The sequence below is a fragment of the Ascaphus truei genome, chromosome 17 (genome assembly GCF_040206685.1).
Source record: "Ascaphus truei isolate aAscTru1 chromosome 17, aAscTru1.hap1, whole genome shotgun sequence".
Classification (NCBI taxonomy): Eukaryota; Metazoa; Chordata; class Amphibia; order Anura; family Ascaphidae; genus Ascaphus; species Ascaphus truei.
This window is the reverse complement of record NC_134499.1, coordinates 9,126,027-9,144,598: the sequence shown is the minus strand read 5'-3', so window position 1 is coordinate 9,144,598 and position 18,572 is coordinate 9,126,027. Positions and strand designations below refer to the sequence as shown.

At 57.6% G+C, this 18,572-nt stretch overlaps 1 protein-coding gene and 1 long non-coding RNA gene across 2 annotated transcripts in view; both read right to left on the bottom strand.

Annotated features, from left to right (window-relative positions):
* DMC1 (DNA meiotic recombinase 1) overlaps nucleotides 1-6,481 on the bottom strand; it is a 45,689-nt gene extending 39,208 nt beyond the window's left edge. The window contains exons 1-3 of the mRNA XM_075573850.1: nucleotides 6,337-6,481; nucleotides 3,567-3,643; nucleotides 3,193-3,237 (exon numbers count right to left, since the gene is read on the bottom strand). Of these exons, the coding sequence (XP_075429965.1) occupies nucleotides 3,193-3,237; nucleotides 3,567-3,643; nucleotides 6,337-6,466 (252 nt within the window). The 5' untranslated portion in view covers nucleotides 6,467-6,481. The remainder of the gene's footprint in view (nucleotides 1-3,192; nucleotides 3,238-3,566; nucleotides 3,644-6,336) is intronic.
* A 2,153-nt stretch (nucleotides 6,482-8,634) lies between these two features.
* Nucleotides 8,635-18,572, bottom strand: part of LOC142467892 (uncharacterized) — a 149,525-nt gene continuing 139,587 nt past the window's right edge. Inside the window, exons 2-3 of the long non-coding RNA XR_012788517.1 lie at nucleotides 11,184-11,263; nucleotides 8,635-9,558 (exon numbers count right to left, since the gene is read on the bottom strand). This is a non-coding gene — a long non-coding RNA (uncharacterized LOC142467892). The remainder of the gene's footprint in view (nucleotides 9,559-11,183; nucleotides 11,264-18,572) is intronic.

Below are 18,572 nucleotides of genomic sequence, written 5' to 3'. Positions count from 1 at the left end.
ATAGTAGACAGGAGGGGAGGGTGACAGTGGTCAGGAGGGGAGGTGACAGTGGACAGGAGGGGAGGGTGACAGTGGACAGGAGGGGGACGGGACAGTGGACAGGAGGGGGTGGTGACAGTGGACAGGAGGGGTGGGTGACAGTGGACAGGAGGGGGGGTGACAGTGGACAGGAGGGGAGGGTGACAGTGGACAGGAGGGGGGGAGTGGACAGGAGGGGGGGGAGTGGACAGGAGGGGGGGGTGGGTTGCTTAAATTTCCAGGTCCCTCCTCTCCACTCCCCTGTATGTTTGTCGGCTCCTGCCCGCCCACCCCCCCCCCCCATGCGTAGCTCCGGTTCCCACCCTACAGTGTCTGACACACACACACACACCACACACAGTGTCCCACACACACACACACACAGTGTCCCCCACCCACACACAGTGTCCCCACCCACACACAGTGTCCCCCACCCACACACAGTGTCCCCCACCCTCACACACAGTGTCCCCCACCCACACATACAGTGTCCCCCACCACACAGTGTCACACACACACACACAGTGTCACACACACACACACACACACACACAGTGTCACACACACACAGTGTCACACACACACCTCTCCTCTCCTTCGGCCGCCATCTTAGTTACTCCGCGAGGGAGGAAGGGGTCCTCCGGGCGCCGCCATCTTAGGCGCCGCGTGGCAGCTGCCTGTCCCCGCCGGGAGGTGAGTGGGGCGCCGGGAGGGAGGTGAGTGGGGCGCCGGGAGGGAGATGAGTGGAGGAGGTGAGTGGAGCACCGGGAGGGAGGTGAGTGGGGCACCGGGAGGGAGGTGAGTGGGGCGCCGGGAGGGAGGTGAGTGGGGGCGCCGGGAGGGAGGTGAGTGGGCGCCGGGAGGGAGGTGAGTGGGGCGCCGGAGGGAGGTGAGTGGAGCGCCAGGAGGGAGGTGAGTGGGGCACCGGGAGGGAGGTGAGTGAAGCGCGAGGGAGGGAGGTGAGTGGGGCGCGAGGGAGGTGAGTGGGGCGCCGGGAGGGAGGTGAGTGGGGCACCGGGAGGGAGGTGAGTGGGGCGCCGGGAGGGAGGTGAGTGGGCGCCGGGAGGGAGGTGAGTGGGGCACCGGGAGGGAGGTGAGTGGAGCGCCGGGAGGGAGGTGAGTGGGGCGCCGGGAGGGAGGTTAGTGGGGCGCCGGGAGGGAGGTGAGTGGGGCGCCGGAGGGAGGTGAGTGGGGCCCCGGGAGGGAGGTGAGTGGGGCGCCGGGAAGGAGGTGAGTGGAGCGCCGGGAGGGAGGTGAGTGGAGCGCCGGGAGGGAGGTGAGTGGGGCGCCGGGAGGGAGGTGAGTGGGGTGCCGGGAGGGAGGTGAGTGGGGCGCCAGGAGGGAGATGAGTGGAGGGAGGTGAGTGGAGCGCCAGAAGGGAGGTGAGTGGAGCACGAGGGAGGGAGGTGAGTGGAGCGTGAGGAGGTGAGTTGGAGCGCCGGGAGGGGAGTGAGTGGAGGGAGTGAGTGGAGCACCGGGGAGGTGAGTGGAGGGAGGTGAGTGTGATATGGGGGGAGGGAGAGGTGTGTGTGTGTGTGTGTGCAGTTGGGTGACGTCAGACACACCAATCTGATTGGCCAGAGGCTGAGGACCAATCAGATTCACCGCAAGCTAGTACCAACCATTCGATTTTATATATTAAGATATGTGATGTGGTTGTCATGATGTTTGACACGATTACTTCACTGTTTGACTAGCCATGCCTGAGTGTTTATATTACACTCTTTATTCCCCCGCCCTGGGTACACCTTGTTCCCAATAAAGGGAGTACAATGGATTAGGATTTATCATTATCATGTTTTTGGCATGTTATTACATTGCTTATAGCCATATGGGGTTAGTGACAGTCTGCTGCACCCATTGTGTGCATGACCCATGCCCGCGTTGCCTTGCAACATAGGGATACATTGGGCCACGTTACGCCTCTGGGAGCTACAGCAAGGCACGGCCACGCATGCGCAGTCATTTTTGTGAAGTGTAAGGCTCTGTACTGCCTCTGTCCCTGATGCGCAGGCGCTAGATAGACATGCGGCGTGGCATTACGCGCCGGGGTCGCTAGCAGACGCGTCATCACAGGAGAGGGTACATCATTGCCTACACAGCTAAGTCAGAAGGCTGTCCAAGATGGCGGTGCGTTCCACGGTCAGATTGCGTGTCACGGACACCCCACGTTTGTCTTCGCGTTTTTTGGTCCTACACGGGTGAGTCTGATTATGTTTAATTAGATTGGGTATATATGTATGTTCACTGGCACTCTTTCATTGCACATCCCTGAGGAAGGTCACGTTTAGCTGCAGTGCCTTGTTTTAACATCAATACAGTTGTTTCATCTACTTGCTGCGTGCTGTCTCTCCTTTCCGGATACACCATCTGGCAATATCATATATATATATATATTTTAAGCCCCCCGATGAAGCGGAGGTGAAACACGTGTTGGGTCGTTTGTATTCCTGACTCCTCTGCGGATGGACCCCTCAATTGGCAGATCTTTACCCTTTGGACATTTTACTATCACAGTGTGGCATGGATGGTCTCATGGACTATGGTAACTGATGTGAACTGTTAACCATTGTTGATCCCATAGTAACAGTCTCTTTTTGGTACTGTGCCTGGTTTGCCTTGATTATACCAACTGCATTTACGTTGTATGTATATAATATATGTATTTGACATCAGCATGTATTAGGCAATTTGGTGCATGTGTTATCTATGCTTGCTGTGTGGTTTTATATTTACTAGGGGTGAGGCCGGCCTTGTAGGTTCACCCCTTGTTCTACATATATTTTGTGCTTATAGGCTTTTTTCCCTTGCCTTGGGTATTAGGGGTCCATCAGTATCTTCATAGGGGATTTCCCCTGTCTGATACATATTCTATCACAGGAGGATGTCAGGGTTTGTTTTAATATTGTTTGTATTTTATGTTTGATTATTTGTGCTGTTAAATAAATCATAATTTTCTTTGATATTTGTTCTGAGTATACTTGAGTGCTGAGTTGGGATGCTTTTCTTTTTCTTGTAATTGTTTATATATATATATATATATATATATATATATATATATATATATATATATATATATATATATATATATATATAATCTGCCAGGTGGTTCAATGTCTCCTAGGGCAAAGGACAGTTACCTTCATATGTATGTTAAGTGCTATTTATACTCACAATCCCATGCTTCTGTAACATATCAATATCCTGGAAAAAGGATTCCTAAAATGGTGATACAGAAAGAATATTATACCATGAAAAGCCATTGTAAATCACTGTATATTTTGCTTCTTTCTCCCCTATGTTGACTCTATTTTTCCCATTTTAATCCTTTATTGGCAGTAATGTATCTATTATTTTTGGTAACCCCTTACTGCAGGGGTTTACAAAAAACAAAATCACAATATTGAAGGTCTGTTTGCTCAGTTAAATGATGAAGTTATTATAAGGGATTTTACATGGAATTGATAGCAGAATAATTCTTTATTCTTTCCTGCTAGGGGGGGGTTACTATTATTAGGGAAAGAGCGCTGATTGATATCGATATATACCTCATCCTCATGGAATCCAACTTCCTCCTCCACTACCTGGTCATCGGCCGATTTCATGATGATCACCAAGTTATCTGCTGTGAAAAAATAATGACACAGCACCCACGATATGTCCGAATTATTCTTAACATGGCGAAACCCAGTGGTCAGTGTGGCGGTGTTGGGGGAGACTTTGGTACTGGACCTTGATACGGTGATGCAAAGAGGCGCGGGATGAAAATGTCACTGTGTATTAGATAAGGCTGCGGCCAGGCTGGGAGGAGGCGCGCTGGCGCATGAGCGCCGTGACGTCATGCGCTCTGCTTGGTCGGGCGATTTCTGGCTAGCTAGTTACGCGCGCGGAGGGTGGAGGCGCAGCCATGACGTCACAGAGCTGACGTGACGCATTAGCGAGCAGCCAAATCAATGAGGTAATCACTCTGATTGCACCAAGCGGTTCGCTCCACCCTGGCCGCAGACTTAGTCCACACTGCTGCTTGGCGCGGTCAGCACAAGAGACGACAGAGAAGCCCAATGCTACATCCAACATGACAAAAATACACAGTTAAATACTTGTATATTCTCTTGAAAAGGGGTAATTTAGTTTAACCCTTTGGCCAAACCGTTGTAAGCTTGCGAGCCACAACAAGGCAGACCCTGTTCGCAAGTCCTAACACTACCAGATAAAATACTAATATACCTCTATTAGGATTAAAATTCTCATTTACCTCTATTAGGAGGGAGAAAGACCACATTGGATCTATATCCAGTAGACTGAAAGGACCTACTCACTTGGGAAGTGGGGAGGTGCGGGCTTAAAACCTGGGAAGGCTGCGGTCCCAGTGCACACGTGCCCGTTGGGGGGGCGGCGCGTGCACAGCGCTGCACCCGCCCCCGCGGTCCTGGGAGGGAGAGGTTGCGACGGGAGGGGGCGTGGCGGGGGGGGTTTGGCGGGGTGTGGCCATGACCTCACGCTGCTGGTTCACCCTTATTGGCTGAACCAATGGCGGGGGGCGTGGCCACGGCTTCGTCGCAAGTTCCACACACAATTTCTCTGTGTGTGTGGTATCTTGAAGTACAGCGCGGCTGCTGAATGTGCGCCGACGCATGTACTCGGCCCTGAGTGACTGGGGGGCCGGTGCTTGTGCGCACAGTCACTGGGACCGCAGCCTAAGTCTGAGTCCCCAGTCAGCACTGTGGCACACGCGCCCGGCAGGGGGGGCGGTGTGTGCACAGCGCTACTCCGCGATCTGAGGGAACGTTTGCGACGGGAGGGGGCGTGGCGGTGGAATCTGAGCGTGCTGGTAAGTATAAAAAATGTATTTACCTGAGAGGCGGTGAGTGTGTGTGCACGTGCATCGCGTGAGCAGGGACTTGCATATATATATATATGCAAGTTACCTCGCCAAGCGCCGCCCGCTCAGCGCTAGCGGGGACGCAGCCTTAGGCTGCACTTATACAGCCAGCGACAGCGACCGATGACGTCACCGTCGCCACTGCGATTAGTTGTATTTGAAGTTTAGGCGACGTCGCTGGCTGACGTCATAAAGGGGAGGGCAGAGGCACGGAGAAGCTCCCGATTGGCCGCAAGGGGAGACCGTCGACGAAAAAATCAAATATCAGTGACTACCAGATTCCTGGTAGCACTGTCGCTTCGTCGCGTGCACTATAAGCGACAGCGACAATGCACTTGTTTTGCCGCGACACCGATGTCGCTGGCACTTTAAGCGCAGCCTTAGACTATCTAATAATGAGTGAGACTGTTCTACTATAAATTAGATGGTCTTTCAACGAGTGTGATTATCTAGTAATGAGTGAGACTGTCTATTGGGTGAGACTGCCTACTAAGGGCCTCATGCAGAGAACAGCGCTAATAGAAATCTCGCCATTTTCCGGCGAAAATCGCGCTAAAAACAGCCGAAAATGGCGAGATTTGAAAAAAGCGCCATTTTTTTTTCCCTTGAAATTCGCCGCGCGGCTGGAGAGTTTCTAATCTCTCCAGTTTTTTTTCCTGCCGTATGCAGAAAGCCGCGATCGCCATCTAGTGGCTGTTCGCGCCAAAAAAATGGCGCGATTTTCAACATTTTTCCTCTCCACCAAGCAGCTGGCGCTCCGCGGCCGGTGGAGGGAAAAAAAAAAAAAACGCGATTTTTTCCCCACTAGTTTCAACAGCGCTTATAGCGCTGGTTGAAACTCTCCATATGCAGAAAGGCTTGTAAATGCAGTTTTCTGCCCTTTCTGCATATGGAGAAAAAAACTCTCCAAAAAAGCTAAAATTTTTCCCCCTCTCCAATTCTAAAATTCGCTGCTCTCTGCATGAGGCCCAAAGTGAGACGGTCTTACTATTTATTGGGTGAGACTTTCAACAAGTGAGACTGCCTTCTACTGATTTGAGATTTCCTTCTAGTGAGTGAGACTGCCTTCTACTGATTGAGATTTCCTTCTAGTGAGTGAGACTGCCTTCTACTGATTGAGATTTCCTTCTAGTGAGTGAGACTGCCTTCTACTGATTGAGATTTCCTTCTAGTGAGTGAGACTGCCTTCTACTGATTTAGATTTCCTTTCAGTGAGTGAGACTACCTTCTGAGTCAGACTGTGTAATAAGCGAGACTCAATTAGTAAGACTGTCTATTAATGAGATTGCCTTTTAATGACTATTAATTATTGCCTAATACCTGATTATTGCCTTCTAATGAGTGAGACTGTCTATTAATGAGATTGCCTTCTAATGAGCGAGACTGTCTAATAATGACCATTAATGAGAGACTGTCTACTAAATCAGTGAAACTACCTTCTAACAAGTGAGATTCCCTTGCAAAGATTGGCACTGCTTGGACTCTCCCATTAAAATAACATTTTGTTGCCAACCAATCACTAGGAAATAAATGATGACATACTGTGGCTATGGAGTGATCATACATTATGAATTAAACGCTATCTAGAACAATACTGTGGTAAATTAGAACACCTCAAAGCTTACCCCAAGTTGGAAGTAACAGACTTTAAACTAGTTACATTTACTGTTGGACTGTGATATCTAAAAAAATAATAGTAATTAAAATGTGAATGGCTAACAATGCCTACATGACATGTGCATAACTATATAATTAAACCCTGCTATTGTTCAGAGGCCTTCAGTCTGCAGAATATCTAGTGGGGACAAGCTGCGAGGTGTCCGTGCGTATCTGTGACGTGGAAAATTCCTGAGGGAGAAGCGGCCATTTTAACATTCCCGCCAAGTAGAAAGTGCGGGAAAAGAAGAACCACGTGGTGGGCATCGGGCGGGTCCTCTCGGTGACGTCACCACGCAGAGAACGTGCTAGCCCTGCGCATGGTCACTGCGCTAATAAGAAAGCGGGGCGGGGCGGGGGGGGTGTTTGCTTTGGCTGCATGTTTACATATTCCTTTTTCTGCGCGTGCTGCTGCGTTAATGTGACAATGATAAATGTGGGAGGGACACGGGGGATCCCGGTGGGATTCTCATGAGGCGCGTAGGGCATGTGAGAGATGGTTCAGTCCACTGTTTCCATGGTAACGGGGACGCTGAAGAGAAGGGGCTATGCTCTCATTAAAGGGACAGGAGCCTGGATTCAGATAACCTGTATCAGTGACCTTAACCAATCCCCATACTAACCAGTGACACTGGTCCTTTACAATAACCAATGAGCACTAGTTACCACATGACACTCACATTAGCAGAATGTAGTTTACATCCATTCAATATAATCATTTATTACCAAGAACTCATAAGACTTGACCACCCAATCACCGTGGGCACAGGCCCCCTCGTTACCATAACGCTAATCAGTAATTACCTTTCCCAGGTCCCCGTCCTAACGATCACCGGTGAGTGAACCTAAATCAGTATTTATAGTCAATCGCTATGGGACGTAACTCAGTGTGATAACCAATCTCAATGCAACAGGAATCACCACCATACCCGTTACCCTCCTACCTAACGCCACACACTGTATTACACAGGACTGCACCATTTCTGCTGTTTCCTGCCCCGCATGCGGCTCCTGGGCGACACCCTCCCACCTTTGCACCCGTATTCCGGCGAGACCCTTTTGGAAGGTCGTTCCCTTGGAGATGAACCTCAGAACCTGCCTGACGGGTCACATTTGTATATATTTTTGTCACCGATTAATCATTGTTTTTCACTTAGCATCCTTTAGATTGATGAACTTTGTATTTGTTTGCCACCACACCTCCACAGGACTGGACCAAGTAACGGATTTAACATGAGGCCCGGGCCGGTGTGCACGGCCGGCAATGTGACGTCACATGGCATCACATTGCCATGGCAACGGGGCGGTGCCGGAGGGGGTGGCACCTGGGAAGTGCTTAAGGGAGCCATTTTTTTTTACAAAACCGCCACTGACAATACAAAAAAATAAATCCTGTTAACTTGCCTCATATCGCTCGCAATGGGCTCCTCTATTGAAACACTACAGAATAAGTAAGACCCCCTCATAGCCTTGCACGTAAGCGTAGGGTATTCCTAAGGAGAGGACAAGATATTCACATCAGTATGGGAGCCATGGTTTGTCACCGAGAAGAGTGGAGGCTTGATCCAGATACAGTATGTTGCAGTAGCAATGCAGATTTTGCCCATTGACTCTCTATAGAAGCTGAAAGGGAGCCTAAAGGTGGGCACAGGGTCTCAGAAATGTGTTTTCTTCCCTTAACATCCCACACATCATCCTCCCCCTTACCCAATAAGCTATAAACCAAAGTTATATGTTGCAAATTTCTTAAATGCTTATATCTCCCCTGTGTCCCTTTCTTCATTTTGTATCCCATGAAAAATATAAAATAAACAGTTTTTAAAGCAATTATTTGCCTCTAGCCACAAAGATCCAGTCTTATATAAATACTGTAAACCCGTCCAAAGAATGTGGGTACGGAAGATAAAGGTCAGAGAAACATTTGTTAGGTTCTATGTGGAGAAATCAGATAACAGATGTGTGCCCCCCCCAGTAAGCAGACACAGACCTCAGCTGAGAGCACGAGATTTTATTTATGTGAAACACAGGTTTTCAAACGAAAACCCCCTTCTCCGAGAGAGAGAGAGAGAGATGAGAGAGAGAGAGAGAGAGAGAGAGAGAGAGAGAGAGAGAGAGAGATCTCATGTGACCTCTTCAAGGGTGAGCCCAAGAGATGGACACTGATACATATCCACCCACAAGTAATAAGGCACTGGTTGTTACTAGGTACAATACAGTCCGTCAGAGAAACATCCATATGTCTGAAGCACTTATTCCCATGATCTGTTATTTATATTATCTGTTATTTATTTGATTACCACGTATATTACTACTGTGAGGCGCTATGTACATTAATGGCGCTATATAAATAAAGACATACAATACAATGTTCAGAGAGCCTTACTGCCCCAGTACAAGTAGTTACTGTTAAGGGGTGCAGCATTAAGCCGTTATCCTTGTTACGGATGGAGGAGGTCAATATACTGTGGGCAAAGCTGAGATTTATTGGGGAATAAAATCGCTTGACCCGTGTTAAAGTTCTGAGTGCACATAGACTTCTTATCCCCATTTTGCAGATCTCCAGTTGTCTTTGAGAGCCTACTGAAGTTGGCAGGATCTCTCTCTCGCTGATCTGCAGTAGGAGTTGGGCGACCTCTATCCCTAAACAAATCCAAGCGAACGAATCCCAGTTGTATGAGCACTAAAGTACCTCTACGTGTTAGGCAAGTACTTTCCTCCTAGGTCAACTCCAACCAAGCATGGCCGTTAGTGAAGGACTGTTAAACCAAACTGTGCGCACCATGGAATTCTGGGAAAGCGATGATGTCACGACTCTAGCAGGGAAAAGGGGCAGCCAGTGTCGGGCCAACCAGCAGCCGCTACCCCAGGGAGAGGGACTTGAACTCGATGCCATCCAGAGACAGAAAGGAGACGGTGTCCATGGGCAGGCGGTTGGGGAACGCGATGATCTGCCCCTGCGGTAACTTCACATTCAGCGCGTCCGCTTGGTACTCAAAGCAAATCTGCAGGAGAGAGATGGGGTCATTCAGAGCCTGAGTGAAAGCAGCGGTACTGCGCCCGATAGCATGACCCAAGTAACAGATTGAGCACTTGGGACCTCATTGTTTAGAAGGACCTTTGCCATGTTTAGGCCTCAAAATACCAGGTCATTGGCAAACCCCAGTGTTTAGGCCGACAAGTCCCGTCATTTAACCCATTCCCTGCCAGTAACAAATAATGGTACTCCATACCCCAAGTACTAGCATGATCAGCCCATTTAATCTCTATTATCTGGGACTCCCAGACCCCCCCCCCCCATCCTCACTGTGGCCCCCTCCCCCTGCTGGAAGGGGAACGCCGTTTCCTCAGCCCCGCCCCCAGGTATCCGCCTCCTTGGAGTTGCAGACGATGTTCTCTGGTCGCCGTGGAGGTCGAAACGAGCGTTGAAGTGGAGCAGGATATTGGAGGAATCCTGCCCCATGTTGATGATGAAGCTAAAGCGACACGATGGGCAGGCGTTAGTGGGGAGCGCGGGCGCCAGGCGCACACAATGCGGAGAAACGGCGAGTTATAATAAAACTAATATGGGGAGAATGGAGTCACTGTCCCACAGAGCTTACAATCTAAGAAAATCTATTGCAGGCAAATATTAAGCCCTGTGCTGCAGTGCACTTACAGCTGCCCTCCATGCCAAGAACTCACCATGTGCCAGTGTGTCCGGGTCTTATTGTATCTGCACAAATACAGTCTGAGCAGACACAGGAGGAGGCAGAACTCATGTAATGGACAGCCATTTCTCTTGTGGGGCAATAGAAAATCCCCTGGGGGCAGAATTGCAAACGCCCTACATTACAAAATACACATTAAGCTGCAGTTTCTGGTGTTTGTCACAAGAGGGCAGCGGCTCCCAAACTGATTACTCTCCAACCACCAATTCATCTTATTGCTCCTCTGACCATCGCAAGAAACTGACCGATCCCAGGCAGTATATAGTGTCCTGAGCACGTGGGGGGGGGGGGGCCACGGGACACACGCTTAATGCCCCAAGCTGCCCCTCAGTTTGTGCAGGCAGCTTGGGGGGGTCAAGCTCACAGAATATGCCACCCTCCCTGATCTCTGCCCTGAGCTGTGATCCTATGACAGGGACACACAGCACTGAGCGGCCGGGCACTGTGCCTGCGTCCCGCCTCTCACTGTAAGAGCGCCGCAGTCTTACACCCACAGGGGACTTCCGCTGAAGCAGGACTTTCCTATGGGGCGTTATACATAAATCAGCGCAGCGTAAGAACAGCTGGGACGTTATAAGCGGAGGTGTATTTAATAAGACAGGAATTGGGTCCCCTTTGTATATCTCCTTATCAGGGGGGTCACATACGTACTACCCAGCAATGGAAGGGTTAATATTCCAGTACAATTAAACGCCGTTCTTTATGGAGCTGCGAAACCGCACGGATCTTGTATACAGATGAACAAAAGGAAAGGCAGAAATCACTGCAGAAATCATACCCGAGTCAGCAGTGACAGATCCAGGCCGGTCTTACTCATACAAACCCAGGACCGGATCCCCAGCACACGGACCTGGAGTCGGCAGCTGAGAGAAGTGAGGATTAGGAGGGGTTCCCTGTAGGGGACGGGTCCCATAACTTACCCGTTAGCATCTTTCGGGATGAACCCTTTCAGCGCCACGCAATGCCCCTGCTTCAGGTCCAGGTTGTTCAAGACCACGCCCTGTGTGGGGGGAAGGGCTGGTCATATCAGGACATGCCACGGTCATATCATAGCGGGGCTAGAACAAGTGTTCTAGAAGCAGCCTCAGCAAGGAGTTTCTGGCCGCCCCGTGCACAGCTCTGCCCGCTCCCAGGTTTCCCCGAACGCAGCCGCGCCCCCCCCCTAAATAATCTTGCGCCCCCCAGTTTGCGCACCGCTGCTCTAAGGGAAGCTGCGTTGTGTCTGTGTTCAATACAATGTTGAATCAGTACAGTAGGGTCAGTGGCCTTTGCGTATCACGCTTTTGTGCTCAATGAATCTCACCTTAAGCATACGAGTAGTCTTCCCTACATACATGAGACCGCACGCACTTAATAATGTATACCACAAATGCGGGTCTAAAGTGATACTGTTTTTATTTGAATCTCCTTGCCACTACGAGGATGACAGAAAACGTCCCCGGTAATAAGGCATTGCACACAGAGCAGTTCATACACCTGAAATTACCTGGTTTACCGACCCTCTAAGAAATGGGGTTTGTGATAATTGTCTCTATTGTCAGCGTGTATCAAGTTATGTGACAAGTTCCTGCCTCTCCTGTAGGCAACCAACGGGGGTACACAACATGTTTCAGATAACACATCATCATTTTGCAGAGGTGCCAATCTTCTTAATATATAAAACTAGCTGATATACCCGGCGTTGCCCGGAGGCAGGGAGGGGACGGGGAGCGTGAAAGGCAGGGAGGGGGGGGCGATGAAGGCAAGGGGGGGCGATGAAAGGCAAGGGGGGGGGGTGAAAGGCAGGGGGGGGGTGAAAGGAAGGGGGGGCAGGGTGAAAGGCAGGGGGTGTGAGAGGGGGTGAAAGGCAGGGGGGGCAGGGGGTGTTGAAAGGCAGGGGGGGTGTGAAAGGCAAGGGGGGGTGAAAGGCAAAGGGGGGGTGAAAGGCAAGGGGGGGTGAAAGGCAGGGGGCGGGGGTCAAAGGCAGGGGGCGGGGGGCGTGAAAGGCAGGGGGCGGGGGGCGTGAAAGGCAGGGGGCGTGAAAGGCAGGGGCGGGGGGCGTGAAAGGCAGGGGGCGGGGGGCGTGAAAGGCAGGGGCGGGGGCGTGAAAGGCAGGGGGGGCGGGGGGCGGGGGGCGTGAAAGGCAGGGGGCGGGGGCGGTGAAAGGCAGGGGGCGGGGGGCGTGAAGGCAGGGGCGGGGGGCGTGAAAGGCAGGGGGCGGGGGGCGTGAAAGGCAGGGGCGGGGGGCGTGAAAGGCAGGGGGCGGGGGGCGTGAAAGGCAGGGGCGGGGGGCGTGAAAGGCAGGGGGCGGGGGGCGTGAAAGGCAGGGGAGGGGGGCGTGAAAGGCAGGGGAGGGGGCGTGAAAGGCAGGGAGGGGGCGTGAAAGGCAGGGGAGGGGGGCGTGAAGGCAGGGGAGGGGGGGCGTGAAGGCAGGGGAGGGGGGCGTGAAAGGCAGGAGGGGGCGTGAAAGCGGGGAGGGGGGCGTGAAAGGCAGGGGAGGGGGGCGTGAAAGGCAGGGGAAGGGGGCGTGAAAGGCAGGGGAGGGGGGCGGTGAAAGGCAGGGGAGGGGGCGTGAAAGGCAGGGAGGGGGGCGTGAAAGGCAGGGGAGGGGGGCGTGAAAAGGCAGGGGAGGGGGGCGTGAAAGGCAGGGGAGGGGGGCGTGAAAGGCAGGGGAGGGGGGCGTGAAAGGCAGGGGAGGGGGGCGTGAAAGGCAGGGGAGGGGGGCGTGAAGGCAGGGGAGGGGGGGCGTGAAAGGCAGGGGAGGGGGGCGTGAAAGGCAGGGGAGGGGGGCGTGAAAGGCAGGGAGGGGGGCGTGAAAGGCAGGGGAGGGGGGCGTGAAAGGCAGGGGAGGGGGGCGTGAAAGGCAGGGGAGGCGGGGCGTGAAAGGCAGGGGAGGGGGCGTGAAAGGCAGGAGAGGGGGGGCGTGAAAGGCAGGGGAGGGGGGCGTGAAAGGCAGGGAGGGGGGCGTGAAAGGCAGGGGAGGGGGGCGTGAAAGGCAGGGGAGGGGGGCGTGAAAGGCAGGGGAGGGGGGCGTGAAGGCAGGGGAGGGGGGCGTGAAAGGCAGGGGAGCGGGGGCGTGAAAGGCAGGGGAGGTGGGCGTGAAAGGCAGGGGAGGGGGCGTGAAAAGGCAGGGGAGGGGGGGGCGGGAAGGCAGGGGAGGGGGGCGTGAAAGGCAGGGGAGGGGGGCGTGAAAGGCAGGGGAGGGGGGCGTGAAGGCAGGGGAGGGGGGCGTGAAAGGCAGGGGAGGGGGGCGTGAAAGGCAGGGGAGGGGGGCGTGAAAGCAGGGGAGGGGGGCGTGAAAGGCAGGGGAGGGGGGCGTGAAAGGCAGGGGAGGGGGGCGTGAAAGGCAGGGGAGGGGGGCGTGAAAGGCAGGGGAGGGGGGCGTGAAAGGCAGGGGAGGGGGGGCGTGAAAGGCAGGGGAGGGGGGCGTGAAAGGCAGGGAGGGGGGCGTGAAAGGCAGGGGAGGGGGGCGTGAAAGGCAGGGGAGGGGGCGTGAAAGGCAGGGGAGGGGGGCGTGAAAGGCAGGGGAGGGGGGCGTGAAAGGCAGGGGAGGGGGGCGTGAAAGCAGGGGAGGGGGCGTGAAAGGCAGGGGGGGGGCGTGAAAGGCAGGGAGGGGGGCGTGAAAGCAGGGAGGGGGGCGTGAAGGGAGGGGAAGGCAGGGAGGGGGGCGTGAAAGGCAGGGAGGGGGGCGTGAAAGGCAGGGAGGGGGGCGTGAAAGGCAGGGGAGGGGGGCGTGAAAGGCAGGGGAGGGGGGCGTGAAAGGCAGGGGAGGGGGGCGTAAAGGCAGGGGAGGGGGGCGTCAAAGGCAGGGGAGGGGGCGTCAAAGGCAGGGAGGGGGCGTCAAAGGCAGGGGAGGGGGGCGTCAAAGGCAGGGGAGGGGGCTGGAAGGCAGGGGAGGGGGGCGTGAAAGGCAGGGGAGGGGGCGTGAAAGGCAGGGGAGGGGGGCGTGAAAGGCAGGGGAGGGGGGCGTGAAAGGCAGGGGAGGGGGGCGTGAAAGGCAGGGGAGGGGGGCGTCAAAGGCAGGGGAGGGGGGCGTGAAAGGCAGGGGAGGGGGGCGTGAAAGGCAGGGAGGGGGGCGTGAAGGCAGGGGGGCGTGAAAGGCAGGGGGGGTGAAAGGCAGGGGGGTGAAAGGCAGGGGGGTGAAAGCAGGGGGGTGAAAGGCAGGGGGGGTGAAAGGCAGGGGGGGTGAAAGGCAGGGGGGTGAAAGGCAGGGGGGAAGGGGGGGTGAAAGGCAGGGAGGGGAGGTGAAAGGCAGGGGGGAAAGGGGGGGTGAAAGGCAGGGGGGCGTCAAAGGCAGGGGGGGCGTCAAGGCAGGGGGGGCGTCAAAGGCAGGGGGGCGTCAAAGGCAGGGGGGCGTCAAAGGCAGGGGGGTCGTCAAAGCAGGGGGGGCGAAAGGCAGGGGGGGCGAAAGGCAGGGGGGGTGAAAGGCAGGGGGGGTGAAAGGCAGGGGGGTGAAAGGCAGGGGGGGGTGAAAGGCAGGGGGGAAGGGGGGGTGAAAGGCAGGGAGGGGAGGTGAAAGGCAGGGGGGAAAGGGGGGGTGAAAGGCAGGGGGGGGAGCGGCGTGAAAGGCAGGGGGCGGGCGTGAAAGGCAAGGGGGGGGGGGGGCGTGAAAGGCAGGGGGGGGGGGGGGCGTGAAAGGCAGGGGGGGGGGCGTGAAAGGCAGGGGGGGGGGGCGTGAAAGGCAGGGGGGGGGCGTCAAAGGCAAGGGGGGCGTCAAGGCAAGGGGGGCGTCAAAGGCAAGGGGGGCGTCAAAGGCAGGGGGGCGTCAAAGGCAGGGGGGGCGTCAAAGGCAGGGGGGGCGTCAAAGGCAGGGGGGGCGTCAAAGGCAGGGGGGGTGAAAGGCAGGGGGGGTGAAAGGCAGGGGGGGTGAAAGGCAGGGGGGTGAAAGGCAGGGGGGAAGGGGGGGTGAAAGGCAGGGAGGGGAGGTGAAAGGCAGGGGGAAAGGGGGGGTGAAAGGCAGGGGGGGGGCGGTGAAAGGCAGGGGGGGGGCGTGAAGGGAGGGGGGGGGCGTGAAAGGCAGGGGGGGGCGTGAAAGCAGGGGGGGGGCGTGAAAGGCAGGGGGGGCGTGAAAGGCAGGGGGGGCGTGAAAGGCAGGGGGGGCGTGAAAGGCAGGGGGGGGCGTCAAAGGCAGGGGGGGTGAAAGGCAGGGGGGGGTGAAAGGCAGGGGGGGTGAAAGGCAGGGGGGGTGAAAGGCAGGGGGGTGAAAGGCAGGGGGAAGGGGGGGTGAAAGGCAGGAGGGGAGGTGAAAGGCAGGGGGGAAAGGGGGGGTGAAAGGCAGGGGGGGGCGTGAAAGGCAGGGGGGGGGCGTGAAAGGCAGGGGGGGGCGTGAAAGGCAGGGGGGGCGTGAAAGGCAGGGGGGCGTGAAAGGCAGGGGGGGCGTGAAAGGCAGGGGGGGCGTGAAAGGCAGGGGGGGCGTGAAAGGCAGGGGGGGCGTGAAAGGCAGGGGGGGCGTGAAAGGCAGGGGGGGCGTGAAAGGCAGGGGGGGCGTGAAAGGCAGGGGGGGCGTGAAAGGCAGGGGGGGTGAAAGGCAGGGGGGAAGGGGGGTGAAAGGGGGGTGAAAGGCAGGGGGGAAAGGGGGGGTGAAAGGCAGGGGGGGGGGTGAAAGGCAGGGGGGGGCGTGAAGGCAAGGGGGGGCGTGAAAGGCGGGGGGGGGCGTGAAAGGCGGGGGGGGCGTGAAAGGCAGGGGGGGTGAAAGGCAGGGGGGGAAGGGGGGTGAAAGGGGGGGTGAAAGGCAGGGGGGGCGTGAAAGGCAGAGGGGGGCGTGAAAGGCAGGGGGGAGGCGTGAAAGCAGGGGGGAGGCGTGAAAGGCAGGGGGGGAGGCGTGAAAGGCAGGGGGGAGGCGTGAAAGGCAGGGGGGGAGGCGTGAAAGGCAGGGGGGGAGGCGTGAAAGGCAGGGGGGGAGGCGTCAAAGGCAGGGGGGGGAGGCGTCAAAGGCAGGGGGGGGGCGTCAAAGGCAGGGGGGGGGGCGTCAAAGGCAGGGGGGGGGCGTCAAAGGCAGGGGGGGGCGTCAAAGGCAGGGGGGGGGCGTCAAAGGCAGGGGGGGCGTCAAAGGCAGGGGGGGCGTCAAAGGCAGGGGGGGGCGTCAAAGGCAGGGGGGGGCGTCAAAGGCAGGGGGGGGGCGTCAAAGGCAGGGGGGGTGGCGTCAAAGGCAGGGGAGTGGCGTCAAAGGCAGGGGAGTGGCGTCAAAGGCAGGGGGGTGGCGTCAAAGGCAGGGGGGTGGCGTCAAAGGCAGGGGGGGTGGCGTCAAAGGCAGGGGGGGCGTCAAAGGCAGGGGGGGCGTCAAAGGCAGGGGGGCGTCAAAGGCAGGGGGGGGCAGGGGGGGGCGTCAAAGGCAGGGGGGGGCAGGGGGGGCGTCAAAGGCAGGGGGGGGCAGGGGGGGGCAGGGGGGGGCGTCAAAGGCAGGGGGGGGGCGTCAAAGGCAGGGGGGGGGCGTCAAAGGCAGGGGGGGGGGCGTCAAAGGCAGGGGGGGGGCGTCAAAGGCAGGGGGGGGGCGTCAAAGGCAGGGGGGGGGCGTCAAGGCAGGGGGGGGGCGTCAAAGGCAGGGGGGGGGCGTCAAAGGCAGGGGGGGGGGCGTCAAAGGCAGGGGGGGGGCGTCAAAGGCAGGGGGGGGGCGTCAAAGGCAGGGGGGGGCGTCAAAGGCAGGGGGGGGGCGTCAAAGGCAGGGGGGGGGCGTCAAAGGCAGGGGGGGGGCGTCAAAGGCGGGGGGGGCGTCAAAGGCGGGGGGGGCGTCAAAGGCCATCTCCCACACCAAGGGGACGGGGGGGGAAGTGAGCGCCGGTGGGCATAGCTGTGAGCGCCGATGGGCAAAGGTGGGAGCGCGATGGGCAAAGGTGGGAGCGCCGGGGGGCAAAGGTGGGAGCGCCGGGGGGGCAAAGGTGGGAGCGCCGGGGGGGCAAAGGTGGGAGCGCCGGGGGGGCAAAGGTGGGAGCGCCGGGGGGGCAAAGGTGGGAGCGCCGGGGGGGCAAAGGTGGAGCGCCGGGGGGGCAATGGTGGGAGCGCCGGGGGGGGCAATGGTGGGAGCGCCGGGGGGGCAATGGTGGGAGTGCCGGGGGGGCAATGGTGGGAGTGCCGGGGGGGCAATGGTGGGAGCGCCGGGTGGGGCAATGGTGGGAGCGCCGGGTGGGGCAATGGTGGGAGCGCCGGGTGGGGCAATGGTGGGAGCGCCGGGGGGGGGTGGGAGCGCCGGGGGGGGGGGGGGGGCAATGGTGGGAGCGCCGGGGGGGGGGGCAATGGTGGGAGCGCCGGGGGGGGGGGCAATGGTGGGAGCGCCGGGGGGGGGGCAATGGTGGGAGCGCCGGGGGGGGGGGCAATGGTGGGGGGGGGGGGGGCAATGGTGGGAGCGCGGGGGGGGGGCAATGGTGGGAGCGCCGGGCGAGGGGGGGGCAATGGTGGGAGCGCCGGGGGGGGGGCAATGGTGGGAGCGCCGGGGGGCAATGGTGGAGCGCCGGGGGGGGGGGCAAAGGTACAAGGTGGTACAAAGGCAGGCGCACCCCCGCTACCACCTCCTATTACCCCCTCCCCTTCCTGGCTGGGACCCGGGACAGAAGGGAGACACTCACCGCGCACAGAGGAGCCGGGTGCTGGAAGACACGTGTGCTCTGCACAAAGCGGAAGTCCCGCCCCCGGCTTCCTCTGACCTGCCTGCAACCAATCCCCTGCGGGCCGGCCAGCATTCTAAGTCCCGCCCCCGGCAGCATCATTCATCCAATCCCCTGCGGGCCGGCAGCATTCTAAGTCCCGCCCCCGGCATTCTCCTTCATTCAGTCCCCCCGGCAGCATTCACACACACACACACACAAAATACTTACCGGCCGCCGCATTCTCCTCACCGCGCTGCCCGCAATACCGGGACCAGGGACAAAAACCGGGACAGGACACAAAAAACGGGACTGTCCTGGTAAAACCGGTACGAATGGTCACCCTACATCTTAGGCACTTGGTGCCGCGAGGCAGCTGCAGGAGGAAGGGGGTCCTTCCGGGCGCCGCCATCTTAGCCACTCGGCGAGGCTGCCTGCGCCGGGGAGGGAGGGAAGTGAGCGCCAGGGAGGAAGTGAGTAAGAGAGTGAGTGAGTGAGAGAGAGTGAGTGTTTGTGTGTGTGGCCGAGGGGGAAGAGAGTGGCAGTTGGGTGACGTCAGAGCCACCAATCTGATTGGCCAGAGGCTGAGGACCAATCGGATTCACCGCAGCTAGTACCAACCTTTCGATTAATAAAGATAAGATCGAAAGGTTGGTACTAGCTGCGGTGAATCTGATTGGTCCTCAGCCTCTGGCCAATCAGATTGGTGGCTCTGACGTCACCCAACTGCCACTCTCTTCCCCCCTCGGACAC